This window comes from Pristiophorus japonicus, chromosome 1 (genome assembly GCF_044704955.1).
Source record: "Pristiophorus japonicus isolate sPriJap1 chromosome 1, sPriJap1.hap1, whole genome shotgun sequence".
Classification (NCBI taxonomy): domain Eukaryota; kingdom Metazoa; phylum Chordata; class Chondrichthyes; family Pristiophoridae; genus Pristiophorus; species Pristiophorus japonicus.
The window spans coordinates 227,283,756-227,301,520 of record NC_091977.1 but is presented as its reverse complement, the minus strand read 5'-3'; the positions used below and the strand labels follow the sequence as shown (position 1 = coordinate 227,301,520).

Genomic DNA, 17,765 nt, shown 5'->3' with positions numbered 1-17,765 from the left:
AATGTGCAGATGCAATCCATCTGGACCAGGGGGCTTATCCTCTCTAATTTTTATTAGTTTATCAATTATCTCTCCCCCCTTTCTATCTTAAATGTCTTTATATCCTTTTTAATCTATTTTTCTAATGCCATGGCCATCATGTTAGTCTCCCTGGTAAATACTGAGCAAAGTAATTATTTAATATTTCTGCCATTTCGCTGTGAGTTTATTGTGTGTATGCCTTAGTATCCCTATGCCTGTTTCCTTAACCCTTAATACCCCTTGCCTAACAAAAATCTATCAATCTCACTTTTGACATTTTCAACTGACCCCCAGCCTCAACAGCTTTTTTGGGGGAGAGAGTTCCAGATTTCCACTACCTTTTGTGTAAAGATGGGCTTTGGAGAGGGACAAGAAGACATTGCAGCAGTTCGGTAACTGTGCTTTCAATTGGACTCTGCCTTGTCATCCTATCAGTGTAACCTCTGTCTACTGTAAGCAGGGAAGTTTAACCAGGAGCAGGGATACAACACCAAAGGATGTAGAGGCACTAGAGAAGGTGCCACAAAGATTTACTAGAATACCAGTACTGAGAGGTTATAGCTGTTATGTCTTGGATAAGGAGTCAGACTAGATACTGCATGTTCAAAGTAAGTGTGACCGTAGTCCTTTATTACAGATCTCAGAGTGCCTCTCCAGCATGTGAGGCCTCCTTATATACAGGTGCTCCCAAGGAATTGTGGGATCCCTTCGGACTCCAGGGGATAAGCCCTCTGGTGGTTAGACATGGCAATTACAGGTGTACATACATAACAACACTCCCCCCCCCCCCCCCCAAAAGTCAATAGTGTAACTATTTACAATGTGAATCAATCTGGGGTCTTCCTTTCCCTGGTTGATCGTCTCGGTGCAAATGCTGGTGTTAGTGAGTCGTTTGTTGGTCCTTTGCTGGGCTGCTGCACAGCTGGCCTTGCTGGACTGCTGGAGGTGGTGAGTCTTGCTGGGCTGCTGCGGGTGATGGGTTCTGCTTTGTGGTCAACCGCTGGGTTGGTTGCCACTTGTGTGTGTGTTGGAGGATCGAAAAACGTAGAGTCTATTCTGGTTTTTCTGGATAGTCCGTAAATCTGAGTTTGGTTTGGTCCAAGTGTTTTCTGCAGGTGAGTCCATTTGCGAGTTTGACCACAAACACCCTACTCCTCTCTTTGGCCAAAACAGTGCCAGCAATCCACTTGAGAACTTGTCCATAGTTCAACACAAATACAGAATCATTTACTTCAAGTTCGCGTGACACATTTGCGCGATCATGATATGTATTCTGTTGAAGCCGCCTGCTCTCTACCTGTTCGTGTAGATCAGGATGGACGAACGAGAGCCTTGTCTTAAGTATCCTTTTCATGAGCAGTTCAGTGGGAGGGACCCCAGTGAGTGAGTGGGGTCTTGTGCGGTAACTAAGCAGGACTCGGGATAAGCGAGTCTGCAGTAAGCCTTCAGTTACCCTTTTCAAGCTCTGCTTGATTGTTTGAACTGCTCGTTCTGCCTGACCATTGGACCTGGCTTAAACGGGGCAGACATGAACATGTTTGACCCCATTGCGGATCATGAATTCCTTGAATTTGGCACTAGTAAAAGCACGGCCCATTGTCACTTACAAGGACATCAGGCAGGCCATGTGCGGCAAACATGGCCCATAAGCTTTCAATGGTGGCAGCGGACGTGCTTGCCAACATTATCACACATTCAATCCACTTGGAGTACGCATCTACAACCACTAAAAACATTTTTCCCAACAATGGGCCTGCATAGTCGACATGAACCCTAGACCACAGTTTGGAGGGCCAAGACCATAAACTTAGTGGCGCCTCCCTGGGCGCATTGCTTAACTGGGAACATGTATTACATTTGTGCACACAGGATTCTAAATCTGCATCGATACCAGGCCACCACACGTGGGATCTGGCTATTGCTTTCATTATTACAATGCCTGGGTGGGTACTGTGGAGATCACTAATGAAAGTGTCCCTGCCCTTTTTTGGCACAACTACCCGATTACCCCATAGGAGGCAGTCTGCCTGTATAGACATTTCATCTTTGTGCCGCTGGTACGGCTTTATTTCTTCCTGCATCTCTAACAGGACACTAGACCAACTCCCGTGGAGAACATAGTTTTTTGCTAAGGACAATAAGGGGTCCTGGCTTATTCAGGTTCTAATCTGTCGGGTGGTAACAAGTGATTGCTCACTCTCGAATGCTTCCATTACCATAACTAAATCTGCGGGCTGTGCCATCTCCACCCTGTGGTGGGCAATGGGAGCCTACTGAGAGCATCGGCACAGTTTTCTGTGCCTGGCCTGTGGCGGATGGCGTAGTTGTATGCGGACAATGTGAGCGCCCATCTCTGGATGCGGGCCGATGCATTCGTATTTATCCCCTTGTTTACAGAAAAAAGGGATATAAGCGGCTTATGGTCGGTTTCCAAGTCAAATTTGCGCCCGAACAGATATTGATGCATTTTCTTTACCCTGTAAACACACACTAATGCTTCTTTTTCGATCATACTGTCGGCCTTCTCGGCCTTAGACAGACTTCTGGTTGCATAAGCAACTGGTTGCAATTTCCCAAATTCATTAGCTTGTTGCAATACACACCGGATCTCGTACGACGATGCATCACATACTAGTACCAAACGTTTACATGGATTGCACAACACAAGCAATTTGTTTGAACAGAACAGCCTCCTAGTTTTCTCAAAGGCATTTCTTGGCTTTTACCCCATACCCGTTCATCTCCTTTATGCAGTAAAGAGTGCAGTGGTTCTAACAGTGTGCTAAGACCCGGTAAGAAGTTACCAAAATAGTTCAGGAGTCCCAGAAACAACCGCAGCTCCGTCACGTTCTATGGTCTCGGGCCGTTCTCGATTGCCTCCGTCTTCGAATCGGTGGACCTGATGCCGTCCGCCGCGATTCTTGTCCCCAGGAACTCCACTTCAGGCACCAGGAAAACGCACTTCGAGCATTTTAGCCTGAGCCCCACACTATGAAGCCGACTAAGAACCTCCTCCAGGTTCTGCAGGTGCTCAACTGTGTCCCGACCTGTAACCAAGATGTCGTCCTGGAAGACCACGGTGCACGGGACCGACTTCAGCAAGCTTTTCATGTTCCTCTGGAATATCGCCGCGGCCGATCGAATCCCAAACGGGCATCTGTTGTAAACAAAAAGACCTTTGTGCATGTTGATGAGGGTGAGGCCTTTTGAAGATTCCTCAAGCTCGTGCGTCATGTAGGCCGAGGTCAAGTCCAGCTTTGTGAACGTTTTCCCTTCCGCCAGTGTTGCAAATAGATCATCTGCTTTTGGTAGCAGGTATTGATCCTGCAGTGAGAAACTGATAGTTACTTTGTAATCACCACAGATTCTGACGGTGCCGTCTCCCTTGAGGACTGGAACAATCGGACTGGCCCACTCATTGAATTCGATCCGTGAAATGATGCCCTCTCGTTGCAGCCTGTCCAGCTCGATCGCCACCCTCTTTCTCATCATGTAAGGTACTGCACTTGCCTTGTGATGGATGGGTCGCGCCCCCAGAATCAAATGGATCTGCACTTTTGCTCCTTGGAACTTTCTGATGCCTGGTTCGAACAGCGAGGGAACTTGCTTAGGACCTGGGCACATGAGATGTCATCGACGGACGAAAGCGCTCGAAAACAATGTAATTTTGTTCATAGTATTTGCAGCAGCATTAGTATGCTGGGAAATTTGTTTGTTATTGTCACTGGTGGAGATAAATGCCTGGGCTATCGCTATGGCTTTACTCAAGGTTGGGGTCTCTAGAGTCAAAAGTTTGCAAAGTATTACTTCATGGCCAATGCCAAGTACAAAGAAGTCCCTGAGCATACGCTCCAAGTGTCCTTCAAATTCGCAATGTCCTGCAAGGCACCTTAGCTTGGCGATGTGGCTCGCCACTTCCTGGCCTTCAGACCTCTTGTACGTGTAGAACCGATAACTCGCCATCAGAACGCTTTCCTTCGGGTTTAGATGCTCCAGGACCAGTGTGCACAGCTCATCGTACGACTTATCTGTGGGTTTTTCTGGAGTAAGCAGGTTTTTCATGAGGCAATACGTTGATGCCCTGCAAACGGTGAGGAGGATCGCCCTTCGTTTGGCTGCGTTGCCTTTTCCTTCCAGCTCGTTGGCCACGAAGTATTGGTAACAATACCTACCAGAAAAGATTGAACAGGCTGGACATATTTTTCTCCAGAAAAGGGAAGGTTGATGAGTGACCTGATAGATAATTATGAGGGGGTTTGATAGGATAGACATAGAGAAGATGTTTCCACTTATGGGGAAGATCAAAACTAGGGGTCACCAATATAAGATAGTCACTAAAAATCCAATAACGTATTCAGGAGAAACTTTTTTACCCTGAAAGTGGCTAGAATGAGGAACTCGCTACCACAGGGAGTAACTGAGGCGAATAGGATAGATACATTTAATGGGAAGCCATTTAAACACATGAGGGAGAAAAGAATTGAAGGATATGCTGATAGGGTGAGATGAAGAGGGGTGGGAGGAGGCTCGTGTGGAGTCTAAACACTGGCACAGACCTGTTGGGCCGAATGGCCTGTTTCTATGCTGTACATTCTCTGTAATTTTTACATTATTTCTATTCCAGGTTGTAACAATCCTCATTTGAGGTTTTCAGAAAACCTGAAGGTTTTTTGTTGCAAGCACTGTACATCAGAAAACTCAGCGTCAGCATCACTCAGAAAAAAAACACTTACAATGCAATTCATGAATGAAAAAAACATCCTTTCTTCCAGCACAAGCGTGCAATATATTTTCTTGGCACTGACTAATACACAGACTCAGATGTGTTGTGCGACCACAACCCACGCTGGAGATTCCTAGGAAATAAATCATTGCTTCGTACACAAACGGAAATCCCACTGTCATTCGATAGCAGCTGTACGACAAGAATCATCTCTTTTAAAGGAATACTGAGTACAGAAACCTTTCTTGTATGTTTTTGACTGCAGAACATGACGAATCAGATCACCTCATTGTGCAATTTGTAAGTTTATGTCATCATAGAATTACAGCACAGAAACAGGCCATTCAGCCCAGCTGGTCAATGCCAGGGTTTATACTCCACTCGAGCCTCTGCCCACCCCACTTCATCTATTAGCATAACATTCTATTCCTTTCTCCCTTATTTGTTTATCTAGCTTCCCCTTAAATGCATCCCTGCTATTCGTCTCAACCACTGCTTGTGGTAGCAAGTTCCATATTCTCATCAATCTTTGGATAAAGAAGTTTCTCCTGAATTTATTAATGACTATTTTATATTTATGGTCCCTAGATTTTGCCTCCCCTACAAGTGGAAGCATCTTCTCTAAGTCTATCCTATCAACCACTTTCATAATCAGAAAGTCTTCTATCAGGTCGTAAATCTTTGAAATTGTCTACCCCAGAGGTCTGTGGATGCTCAATCGTTGAGTATATTCAAGGCTGAGATCGATCGGTTTTTGGATTCTAAGGAAACCAAGGGATATGGTGATCGGGCGTGTAAATAGAGTTGAGGTAGAAGATCAGCTATGATCATATTGAATGGCGGAGTAGGCTCAAGGGGCCGTATGGTCTATCCTGCTCCTATTTCTTATGTTCTCATGACACTCCTCAGCCTTCTCTTTAGTCACAAACATTTTCACGGAGGTAATGGGGTAGATTTTCAACTTGTTGCCTGAGTGAGAAGCTGGAATTGGATATCAGCTGCCCATTATAGAAACATGCCCAGATTGATGTCCATCCAATTGATTGGAGATGAAAATTGGGTGGTTTCCATAATGTGCAGCTAAGCTGCAATGATATTTTTACACTCGGGTGGCATGTTTATAAGGTTATGCTGATACAGTGAGATGAAATAGCAGAGGGAGGAGGCTCGTGTAGAGCATAAACGCTGGCACAGACAAGTTGGGTTGAAATACCTGTTTCCATACTGTGGACTCTATGTAATTCTCCATGCAAGTTGAAAATCTACCCCCCGATCTCCTTAAATAAAATGGCACATGGTAGATATTTCCACAGCAGATAATGGGGGAGAGTAGGGAAGTCTAACTAGGATCAGTTAACTAGTTGCCCCACTAAGTGAGGACATAAAAACATAAGAACATAAGAAATAGGAACAGGAGTAGGCCATACAGCCCCTCGAGCCTGCTCCGCCATTCAATAAGATCATGGCTGATCTCATCATGGACTCAGCTCCACTTCCCTGCCCGCTCCCCATAACCCCTTATCCCCTTATCATTTAAGAAACTGTCTATTTCTGCCTTAAATTTATTCAATGTCCCAGCTTCCACAGCTCTCTGAGGCAGCGAATTCCACAGACTTACAGCACTCTGAGAGAAGAAATTTCTCCTCATCTCTGTTTTAAATGGGCGGCCCCTTATTCTAAGATCATACCCTCTAGTTCTAGTCTCCCCTATCAGTGGAAACATCCTCTCTGCATCCACCTTGTCAAGCCCCCTCATAATCTTATACGTTTCGATAAGATCACCTCTCATTCCTCTGAACTCCAATGAGTAGAGGCCCAACCTACTCATCCTTTCCTCATAAGTCAACCCCCTCATCTCCGGAATCAACCTAGTGAACCTTCTCTGAACTGCCTCCAAAGCAAGTATATCCTTTCGTAAATATGGAAAACAAAACTGCATGCAGTATTCCAGATGTGGCCTCACCAAAACCTTGTACAGCTGTAGCAAGACTTCCCTGCTTTTATACTCCATCCCCTTTGTAATAAAGGCCAAGAAACCATTGGCCTTCCTGATCACTTGCTGTACCTGCATACTATCCTTTTGTGTTTCATGCACAAGTACCCCCAGGTCCCGCTGTACTGCGGCACTTTGCAATCTTTCTCCATTTAAATAATAACTTGCTCTTTAATTTTTTTTCTGCCAAAGTGCATGACCTCACACTTTCCAACATTACACTCCATCTGCCAAATGCTCTCAGCCTCTTAATTATTCTCTCCAACTGTATCAGAATATCAAATGAAAAGATGGTATAAAGATGTATCGACGCAGGCATTAATTGATCGTAGGGTATGGTGAACTGGCTGCTGCTGAAGACACTATAATACCTGGGTTACGCAGTACTTTATGTTGGAAAGTGTAATGCAAAGGTGGAAGGAAGCGGTGGGAAGGAGTTGCCATTATCACCTGTTCCAGAATCTCTACATCTACAGTATGTAGCACTGTGAAATTCTTAAATGTATTTACTACAGAATCGTATTGTGAACATTGCAGAGGAAAGTTACTTATGTTATGTATGCAACACCTTGTAACCAGCATTTTACCGCCACCAGAGGGCGCATCTGTTGGAGTCCCAAGGGATCCCAGCATCCCTTGGGAGCACTGTATAAAAGCAGGCCTCCCATGCTGTGCCGGCACTCTGGAGTCAGAATAAAGAGACTTAGGTCACACTTGCACAAGTGTACAGTACTCAGTCACATTGCTTTATTTGAGACATAACAACTGGCGACGAGTAATAGATAACGAACCATCACGCGAAAATGCAGAGAACTGTTGGTATCCTGGAGAAATTCTCAGAAGGTGATGATTGGGAAGCCTTCATGGAGCGACTCGACCAATACTTCTTGGCCAACGAGCTAGAAGGGAATGAGAATGCTGCCAAATGAAGAGCGATCCTCTTCACTGTCTGCGGGGCAACAATCTACGGCCTCATGAAGAATCTTCTTGCTCCGGTGAAACAACAACCAAATCATATGAAGAACTGTGTACGCTGGTACGAGAGCACTTAAATCCGAAGGAGAGTGTTCTGATGGCAAGGGATCGATTTTATACATGTCAACGGTCTGAAAGCCAGGAAGTGGCGAGTTACATCGCCGAATTAAGGCGCCTTGCAGGACATTATGAATTCGGTGGATTCCTGGAGCAAATGCTAAGAGATTTTTTCATGCTTGGCATTGGCCATGAGGTTATCCTTCGCAAACTATTGACTGTTGAAACAACGAACCTGAGCAAAGCCATAACGATAGCCCAGGCATTTATGTCCACCAGCGATAACACCAAACAACTTTCACAGCATAAAGATGCATCGGCAAGTACTGTACACAAAGTAATGTCATTTTCATATATGCATATGGCAGAACGTACACGTCTGCAACTGCACGACCTCAGATGACTCAGAGTCCGCCATCAAGTGTGAATGCGAGACAATTAACACCTTGTTGGCGCTGTGGAGGTGATCATCGAGCCCATTAATGCCGCTTCAAATACTATGCATGCAAAGGCTGTGGAACAATGGGACACCTCCAGAGAATGTGCAGACGAGCTGCAAACGCTGCAAACCATCACGTTGCAGAGGAAGACCGATCCATAGCAGATCAAACTGAACTAGAGACTCAAACCGAGGAGGCAAAAGTGTACGGGGTACACACCTTCACCACATGGTGCAACAAAATGCAAAGGCCCAAGCTGAGCCCTGTTCATACCAAGCTGAGAACTTACACTAAAGAGCTGAGCTCTGTAACTGGCAGTGCAGCAGTAAAAGTCTCCAATGATGGAATGGTGCATGAACGACCTCTATGGATTGTACCAGGAGATGGCCCCACACTGTTCGGCAGAAGCTGGCTGGGAAAAATCCGCTAGAACTGGGATGACATCCGAGCACTTTTGTCCGTCAACGACGCCTCATGTGCCCAGGTTTTGAGCAAGTTCCCATCGTTGTTTGAGCCAGGCATCGGAAAATTCTCTGGGGCGAAGGTGCAGATCCACTTGGTTCCCGGTACACGACCCATCCACCACAAGGCATGCATGATGCGAGAGAAAGTGGAGCTGGACAGGCTGCAACGAGAGGGCATCATCGCCCCGGTTGAATTCAATGAGTGGGCCAGTCTGATTGTTTTGGTTCTCAAGGGCGATGGCACGGTCAGAATTTGTGGGGACTATCAAGTAACAATTAACCGTTTGTCGCTGCAGGACCAGTACCAGCTACCCAAGGCAGGCGACCTATTTGCGACGCTAGCAGGAGGGAAGACGTTCACCAAGTTGGACCTGACCTCGGCCTACATGACCGAGCTGGCGGAACCTTTGAAAGGCCTCACCTGTATCAACACGCACAAAGGTCTGTTCATCTACAATAGATGCCCGTTTGGGATTCGATCGGCCGTGGCTATTTTTCAAAGGAACATGGAGAGCCTGCTAAAGTCAGTTCCACGCACCGTGGTTTTCCAGGACGACATATTGATCACAGGTCGGGACACCATCGAACACTTGCAGAACTTGGAAGAGGTTCTAAGTCGGCTAGATCTCGTGGGACTTAGGTTGAAATGCTCGAAGTGTGTTTTCCTGGCGCCAGAGGTCAGGTTCTTAGGGAGAAGAATCATGGCAGACGGCATCAGACCCACCGACGCCAAGACGGAGGCCATCAAGAACACGCCGAGACCACAGAACATGACGGAGCTGCGATCATTACTGGGACTCCTCAATTATTTTGGTAATTTCCTACCCGGGTTAAGCACCTTACTAGAACCTCTACATATGTTACTACGCAAGGGAGATGACTGGGTATGGGAAAATCACAAGAGACTGCTTTTGAGAATGCCACAAATCTGTTATGTTCCAACAAACTGCTTGTTCTGTATAACCCATGTAAACGTTTAGTGCTAGCTTGCGATGCGTCTTCGTACGGGGTCGGGTGTGTCTCACAAGCAAACGAATCGGGAACATTGCATCCAGGAGTTTGTCCAAGGTCCAGGAGTTTGTCCAAGGTCGAAAGAGCCTACAGCATTGTTGTGTATCTGTAAAGCATGCACTCCCATGTTCCGCCACCAGGGAGCGCATCTCCTGAAGTCCCAAGGGATCCCAGCATCCCTTGGGAGCACTGTATATAAGCCGACCCCTAAGGCCTGTTTCTCACTGTGGAGTGTCTTAATAAAGACTGAGGTCACTGTTACTTTAACCTCCCTGTGTGCAGTCTCATCTGTGTTGGGAACACAATAAGCATGATTGAAAAAGAAGCTCTGGCATGCGTTTACAGGGTGAAAAAAATGCACCAGTATCTGTTTGCTCTTAAGTTTGAGTTAGAAACTGACCTAAGCCACTCATATCGCTATTCTCAGAGAGCAAAGGTATTAATACCAATGCCTCTGCTCGCATCCAAAGATGGGCGCTCACGCTGTCTGCATACAACTATGTAATTCACCACAGGCCAGGCACAGAGAACTGTGCTGGTGCTCTCAGTCGGCTACCATTGCCCACCACCGGGGTGGAAATGTCACAGCCTGCAGACTTGCTCATGGTGATGGATGCATTTGAAAATGAAAAGTCACCCGTTGCGGCCCACCAGGACCAGCCAGGATCCTTTACTGTCCATTGTAAAAAACTGTGTCCTCCATGGGAGCTGGTCCAGCGTCCCAGCGGAGATGCATGAAGAGATCAAGCCATTCCAGTGGCGCAATGATGAAACGTCCATACAGGCGGACTGTCTTTTGTGGGGTAATCGCGTGGTTTTGCCTAAGAAAGGCAGGGAAATGTTTATACGCGACCTACAAAGTACCCAGCCAGGCATAGTAATGATGAAAGCTTTAGCCAGATTCCATGTGTGGTGGCCCGGTATCGACTCAGATTTGGAGTCTTGTGTGCGCCAATGCAACACTTGCTCTCAACTGAGCAATGCACCCAGGGAGGCACCGCTAAATTTGTGGTCATGGCCCTCCAAACCGGGGTCTAGGATCCACACTGACTTCGCTGGCCCATTTTTAGGCAAAATGTTTTTGGTTGTTGTGGATGCTTATTCAAAATGACTGAGTGTGTAATAATGTCTGTAAGCATGTCCACTGCCACCATCGAAAGCCTACGAGCAATGTTTACCAAGCACGGCCTGCCTGATGTCCTTGTCAGCGACAGTGGGCCATGCTTCACCAGCGCTGAATTCAAGGAATTCATGACCCGCAATGGGATCAAGCACGTCAAATCTGCCCCGTTCAAACCCGCATCTAACGGCCAGACAGAACGGGCAGTCCAAACCATCAAGCAAAGCTTGAAACGCGTGTCGGAAGGCTCCCAGCAGACCCGCCTGTCCAGAGTCCTGCTCAGCTACGGCACAAAACTCCACTCGCTCACTGGGGTTCCCCCTGCCAAACTGCTCATGAAAAGGGCACTCAAAGCAAGGCTCTCTCTAGTCCACCCTGATCTCCATGATCATATCGAGTGCAGGCATCATCAACAAAGCATGTACCATGATCGCGAAAATTTGTCACGCGATATTGAAGTCAATGACTGTATTTGTACTCAACTATGGACACGGTTCCAAATGGCTTGCTGGCACTGTCGTAGCCAAAGAAGAGAGCAGGGTATTTGAGGTCAAACTTGCAAATGGACTAACTTGCAGAAAGCATTTGGACCGAACCAAACTGCGATTCACAGGCAGTCATGGGCAACCTGAAGAGGACACCACCAACTTCAACCCTTCGATACACACAAAAGTGGCAACCGACAGCACGGTTGACCACGAAGCTGAATTCATCATCCCCAGCAGCCCAGCAAGGCCAGCTGCACAGCAGCCCAGCGAAGGCCCAACCAACTTACCTACACCTGTGTTTGTACCGAGACGATCGACTAGGGAGCGGAAAGCCTCAGATCGTCTCACCCTGTAAATAAATGTACTATTGACTTTGGGGAGTGATGTTATTTATGCAACACTTTGTAACCAGCATTCTACCGCTACCAGAGGGCGCATCTGTTGGAGTCCCAAGGGATCCCAGCATCCCTTGGGAGCACTGTATATAAGCAGGCCTCCCATGCTGTGCCGGCACTCTGGAGTCAGAATAAAGAGACTTAGGTCACACTTGCTCAAGTCTACAGTACTCAGTCACATTGCTTTATTTGAGACATAACAACTTAACATGAAAGAAAGCTTTTATTTTAGCTTGTGTGTGCACCATCTAAAAGGCACAAGTCAGGAGTGTGATGGAATACTCTCCATTTGCCTGGATGGCTGAGCTCCAACAACACTCAAGAAACTCGACACCATCCAGGACAAAGCAGCCCGCTTGACTATCACTCCATCCACCACCTTAAACATTCACTTCCTCCACCACCGGTGCACCGTGGTTGCAGTGTGTACCATCTAAAAGATGCACTGCAGCAACTCACCAAGGCTTCTTCGACAGCACCTCCCAAGCCCACAACATCTGCCACCTAGTAGGATGAGGGCAGCAGCCACATGGGAACAACAACCCATCCAAGTTCCCCTTCCAGTCTCAAACCATCCTGACTTGGAAATATATTGCCGTTCCTTCATCGTTGCTGGGTCAGAATCCTGGAACTCCCTACCTATTAGCACTGGGAGTACCTTCACCACATGGACTGCAGCGGTTCAAGAATGCAGCTCACCAGCACATTCTCAAAGGCAATTATGGATGGGGAATAAATGCTGACCTTGCCAGTGACACTCAAAGCCTATTAATGAATAAAATAAAATTCATTAGTGGTGCGTTCACAGTCTACAGGTTCAGTGTCAATGGAAAGCTAAACGAGCTTCACATTGTCTATTGACACTACTGTGTCAGCCAATGAGTTAAAGGTAGGGGCGGGACTTATGGCAGACTCACAGCAAACAGTCTACAGAGTTTACTTTAAAAAAGTGTCTCTATGAACACAGCAAACAGAACTTATGTCCAAAACTGCAGCAACGTCTCCAGATAAAAGCAAGACTATTTCACCAGCAAAATGCAGTGAGTGGAGGATAATTACATAATACAAATTGCGTCAGATTAATCCCACTCATTTACAGCAGTGCGGTCTCTAGGCGTGATTGACCATGGGAATTATGCAATTGTCTCCATTCTGGCTGGCAATAGTAGTGTCATTATATGCTGCCCTGAAACTAAGACTTTGCGTAAATTTGTTGCGAAGGCCTGAACTGACACCGAAACCGAGTATAATGAGGCTCTGTCCTCCAGGGAACCCCAATCCATGCCATTCCAATGTCACCCGATACAAGCTGAATTTACAGTGTAAGTGCAGCATGGGCACTGATAGTGGTAATGTAAATACACCCGTAAACTTCAGGGGTAGGGGGTGGGGCAGGAAACCACAACTCTTTCTGGAAATTCCCAGAATGAAATCATAAGTCATGAATCGCATTGTAATTCAATAAAGTCCAATAAGCATGTAACAGTGCTTACCTAACAGGCACCAGAAGTGCACATTCCATTTCAAACAAAACAGGATGTGGTAGGTCATTCTCCCAGGGGATGCTTTGACTGGATTAATTAAGAATAAGCTTACTATTTTGCGTTTTGCAGGACAATCTTGGAATCTCATGTTTCTTTCATGCTATCTGATTGTGCATTGTTTTGTAAACAGGCATCAGTATTTTCTCCGTTGATACAAATTTGTCATTTGCTTATTGCAAAAAGGCAGCTACTTGTGAGATCAGTTTACTGATCTGAGTGAATCCTGCTATCCCTGCTATAAATCAGAAAAAAAATAGAGCTTGCCTGTGTAATATTTTCTGTTTGAATGCACATTACTTAGCTTCCTTTAGGTCCTTTAAAGCTTTAATAATAATACACTGTCACAAGATACAGTGACTCTCAAAATTATCAGTCCCTACAGATCATAGACTCATTGGATCGAACAGAAGGAGCCATTCGGCCCATCGTGCCTGTGCCGGCTCTTTGAAAGAACTATCCAATTAGTCCCACTCCCTGCTTTTTCCCCCATAGCTCTGCAAATTTTCCTTTTACAAAAATATATCCAATTCCCTTTTGAAAGTTACTATTGAATCTGCTTCCACCACCATTTTAGGCAGTGTGTTCCAGATCGTAACAACTTGCATTAAAAAATTCTCCTCATTCCCCTCTGGTGCTACCTGTGTCCTTCAGTTAACTACATTATTATTACAACAGTGACTGCACTCCAAAAAGTTCTTCATTGGCTGTAAAGCACTTTGAGATGTCCGGTGGTCGTGAAAGGCGCAATATAAATGCAAGTCTTTCTTTCTTTACCCTCCTTACACTGGAAACAGTTTCTCCCTAACAACTCTATCAAAACCCTTTGTAATTTTGAACATTTCTCTTAAATCTCCCCTATACCTTCTCTGTTCTAAGGAGAACAATCCCTGCTTCTCTAGTCTCTCCACATCATCATGAGTTTGTGAGATTATATCAAGCCTTATGACAACTATCCTTTGGCATTTTCTGGTGGTTTCTAGCGTTGCTGTGTGGTTTTGCGATGAGTAAATACTTCTTATAGAGTATTTATCTCACTACTTAGTTACAGATGTCAAGAGGACTACTTCCCTGCATAGCTTTGATGGCTTATGCTCCTAATTGATGTGTGTTCTTATTTATTACGCAATGTTTCATTCCTTTTTGCGGTCAGCATTATTTATGGGTTATCCTCCACTGAGGCAGGTTGGTGCCCTTTCAACCGCTCAATGACATAACTCATAACGGCCTTCGATAAAGTCTGAAAGTTGTTATACACTTGGTCCACCACATATTTATTGAGCGCTGAGGTAACTTATTTTGATTTAATGCTAAAGCAACATTGAGCTCGGAGGCATTTCTGCTAGACATTCCAACTCGTATTGGAATTAATCCAAGTTAACCTTCATTTTCATGAGGTGTCTGAATACTTGACACTAAGCTGGGTGGCGGTGTGAGCTGTGAGGAGGATGCTAAGAGGCTGCAGGGTGACTTGGACAGGCTAGGTGAGTGGGCAAATGCATGGCAGATGCAGTATAGTGTGGATAAATGTGAGGTTATCCACTTTGGTGGCAAAAACACAAAGGCAGAATATTATCTGAATGGCTGCAGATTAGGAAAAGGGGAGGTGCAACGAGACCAGGGTGTCATGGTACATCAGTCATTGAAGGTTGGCATGCAGGTACAGCAGGCGGTGAAGAAGGCAAATGGCATGTTAGTCTTCATAGCTAGGGGATTTGAGTATAGGAGCAGGGAGGTCTTACTGCAGTTGTACAGGGCCTTGGTGAGGCCTCACCTGGAATATTGTGTTCAGTTTTGGTCTCCTAATCTGAGGAAGGACGTTCTTGCTATTGAGGGAGTGCAGCGAAGGTTCACCAGACTGATTCCAGGGATGGCAGGACTGATATATGGGGAGAGACTGGATCGACTGGGCCTGTATTCACTCGAGTTCAGAAGAATGAGAGGGGATCTCATAGAAACATATAAAATTCTGACGGGACTGGACAGGTTAGATTCAGGAAGAATGTTTCTGATGTTGGGGAAGTCCAGAATCAGGGGTCACAATCTAAGGATGAGGGGTAAGCCATTTAGGACTGAGATGAGGAGAAACTTCTTCACTCAGAAAGTTGTTAACCTGTGGAATTCCCTACTGCAGAGAGTTGTTGATGCCAGTTCATTAGATATATTCAAGAGGGAGTTGGATATGGCCCTTACGGCTAAAGGGATCAAGGGGTATGGAGAGAAAGCAGGAAAGGGGTACTGAGGTGAATGATCAGCCATGATCTTCTTGAATGGTGGTGCAGGCTCGAAGGGCCGAATGGTCGACTCCTGCACCTATTTTCTATGTTTCTATGTTTCTATGTCTCACTGTAGTAAAATGTTATTCATGCAAGGGCATACAGAATTTTACCTTTTGTAATGACATTATTACTTACATATGAACATACAAAATTGATGGGCAGGAAAAGATCAGCTGGTCCATCAAGCCTGCCCCACACCGTGATGGCCAGAGCATCATAACGAGACACTTTCTACACCCCCCACCCCCCAGGCAAATCAACGCTTTTGTTGATGTGAAGTTACATTCTCCTTAATTAATTCCACTTCATACTTTCAAGATTGGATATTAGTACAAAATGAATAAGTGTGTTGAAATCAAATACAAGGGTTTTGATAGAGTATATCAGAAGAAACTGTTTCCAGTGGCAGGAGGGTCGGTAACCAGAGGACACAGATTTAAGGTAATTGCCAAAAGAATCAGAGTGGACTATGAGGATTTTTTTTTACACAGTGAGTTGTTATGCTCTAGAATGCACTGCCTGAAAGCATAGTGGAAGCAGATCCGATAGTAACTTTCAAAAGGGAATTGGATATATAATTGAAAAGAAAAAAGTTGCAGGGCGATGGGGAAAGAGTAGGGGTTGGGACTAATTGGATAGCTCTTTCAAAGAATTGACACAGGCACAATGGGCCGAATGGCCTCCTTCTGTGTTGTATGATTGATTGTATGAATATATTTTATGAGCCTTTTGTTAATAAAAGTAGATTTTTTTTAGCATAATGAAAATGTTTGCGCAATCGTAAACATACCATGCTCATTGTCCAACGTGTGATCAGTAGGCAGATTTGTGGGTGAATCTCGGACCGAACCTCCACCGACCAGCCAATTCAGGTTTGGGTTCCATCTGTTGTTATAGCCGCAAAGGTGATTTTCTTCGAAGGTGCACACTGTAATTGTAACGGGACTTCGTGAAAAGGAAGTCATGGTATTGGATACAGAGCGACAACCAGAAACAGAATCAAATCTAAAAACTTTTAGCTAGAAACTGGACCCAGCTGTGCTTCATTTTTCGGGCACGGAACGGGTACAGAAAGCAACGATATGCTGTCTCCCATACCCTGCGGGATATATCCAATGCCATCTTGGGTCAGGAGTAGGGGATACCAACCCTCCAGGATTGCCCTGATGTCTCCAGTAATTAAAGATTAATCTCTAGGACACTGGCTGCGAGCAACACTGGGAGAAAAATCATCGAGGCGTTAAACAAAATTATTTTTTTTATCTTCTTTGAACACTTTGGATTATTAGTTATAAAAATATTGGAGATTAGTTATAAAAATATTGGAGATCCAAAATATTGGATCATGTGATGAAACCTCCAGGAATACGTCTGACCAGAATTGGTAAGCCTGGTTAGTTTTAACATGCAAAGCAACTTCATCCATACAGACTGCAGGTATGTGATTAGTTTGAAATCTAAAAAAAGTAATTGAGTATATTCCAGGCTGAGATCGATAGATTATTGGACTCTAGGAGAATCAAGGGATATGGGAATATGGGAATCGGACGAGAATGTGGAGTTGAGGTCGAAGATGAGCCATGATCTTATTGAATGGCGAAGTAGGCTTGAGGGGCCATATGGCTACTCCTGCTCCTATTTCTTATGTTCTTAAGTACCTAATTTAATTGAAATTTTTCACTGCAGGATGGGCAGTTTCAGTTAGCTGCTGAAAAGCTCCTTTGCAACCTAATCTTAATATTGAATCATCGCATTCAACAACAGTTCCACACATTTCACCACTAGCGTAACAGTTTAATTATTCTTACTTTCATTTTTACTGCTACAGGTGTGACGTCTGAAATCCAGAAACCTCGGGACCGAGGCCATTCTGGATTCTGGGAATTTCTGGGTTTCAGAACATCTTTGCCTGGGCCGAGGGAGGTAGATAGGATAGAGGAGGGGGGATCGGTCGGACCGCCAGTAGTCGGGGCGAGGGGGGGGGGGGTCGGTCGGGCTGGGGCCGGAGGGGGGGTCAGTCGGGCAGCCGGAGGTCGGCAGGGGTGTCAGTCGGGCCAAGGCCAGGGGAGGTTGATCGGGCCGAGGTCAGAGGGTTGGTTGGGCCGGCAGAGGCCGGGGGTGTCATTTGGGCCGAAGCGGGGGGTGGTCGGTCGGGTCACAGGAGGACAGGGGCGGCCGGGGGAGATCAGGCCGGAGGCCGGGGAAGGTCAGGTCGGTGGTCAGGGGAGGTCAGGTCGGTGGTTGGGGGAGGTTGGGCC

The 17,765-nt window shown here is 45.8% G+C and overlaps 1 protein-coding gene across 2 annotated transcripts in view; it reads right to left on the bottom strand.

Moving 5' to 3' along the window:
• Positions 1-17,765, bottom strand: part of mamdc2a (MAM domain containing 2a) — a 171,825-nt gene that overhangs the window by 92,879 nt on the left and 61,181 nt on the right. For both annotated transcript variants that reach the window (XM_070887412.1, XM_070887422.1), the window contains exon 5: positions 16,298-16,435. In XM_070887412.1, the coding sequence (XP_070743513.1) occupies positions 16,298-16,435 (138 nt within the window). The remainder of the gene's footprint in view (positions 1-16,297; positions 16,436-17,765) is intronic.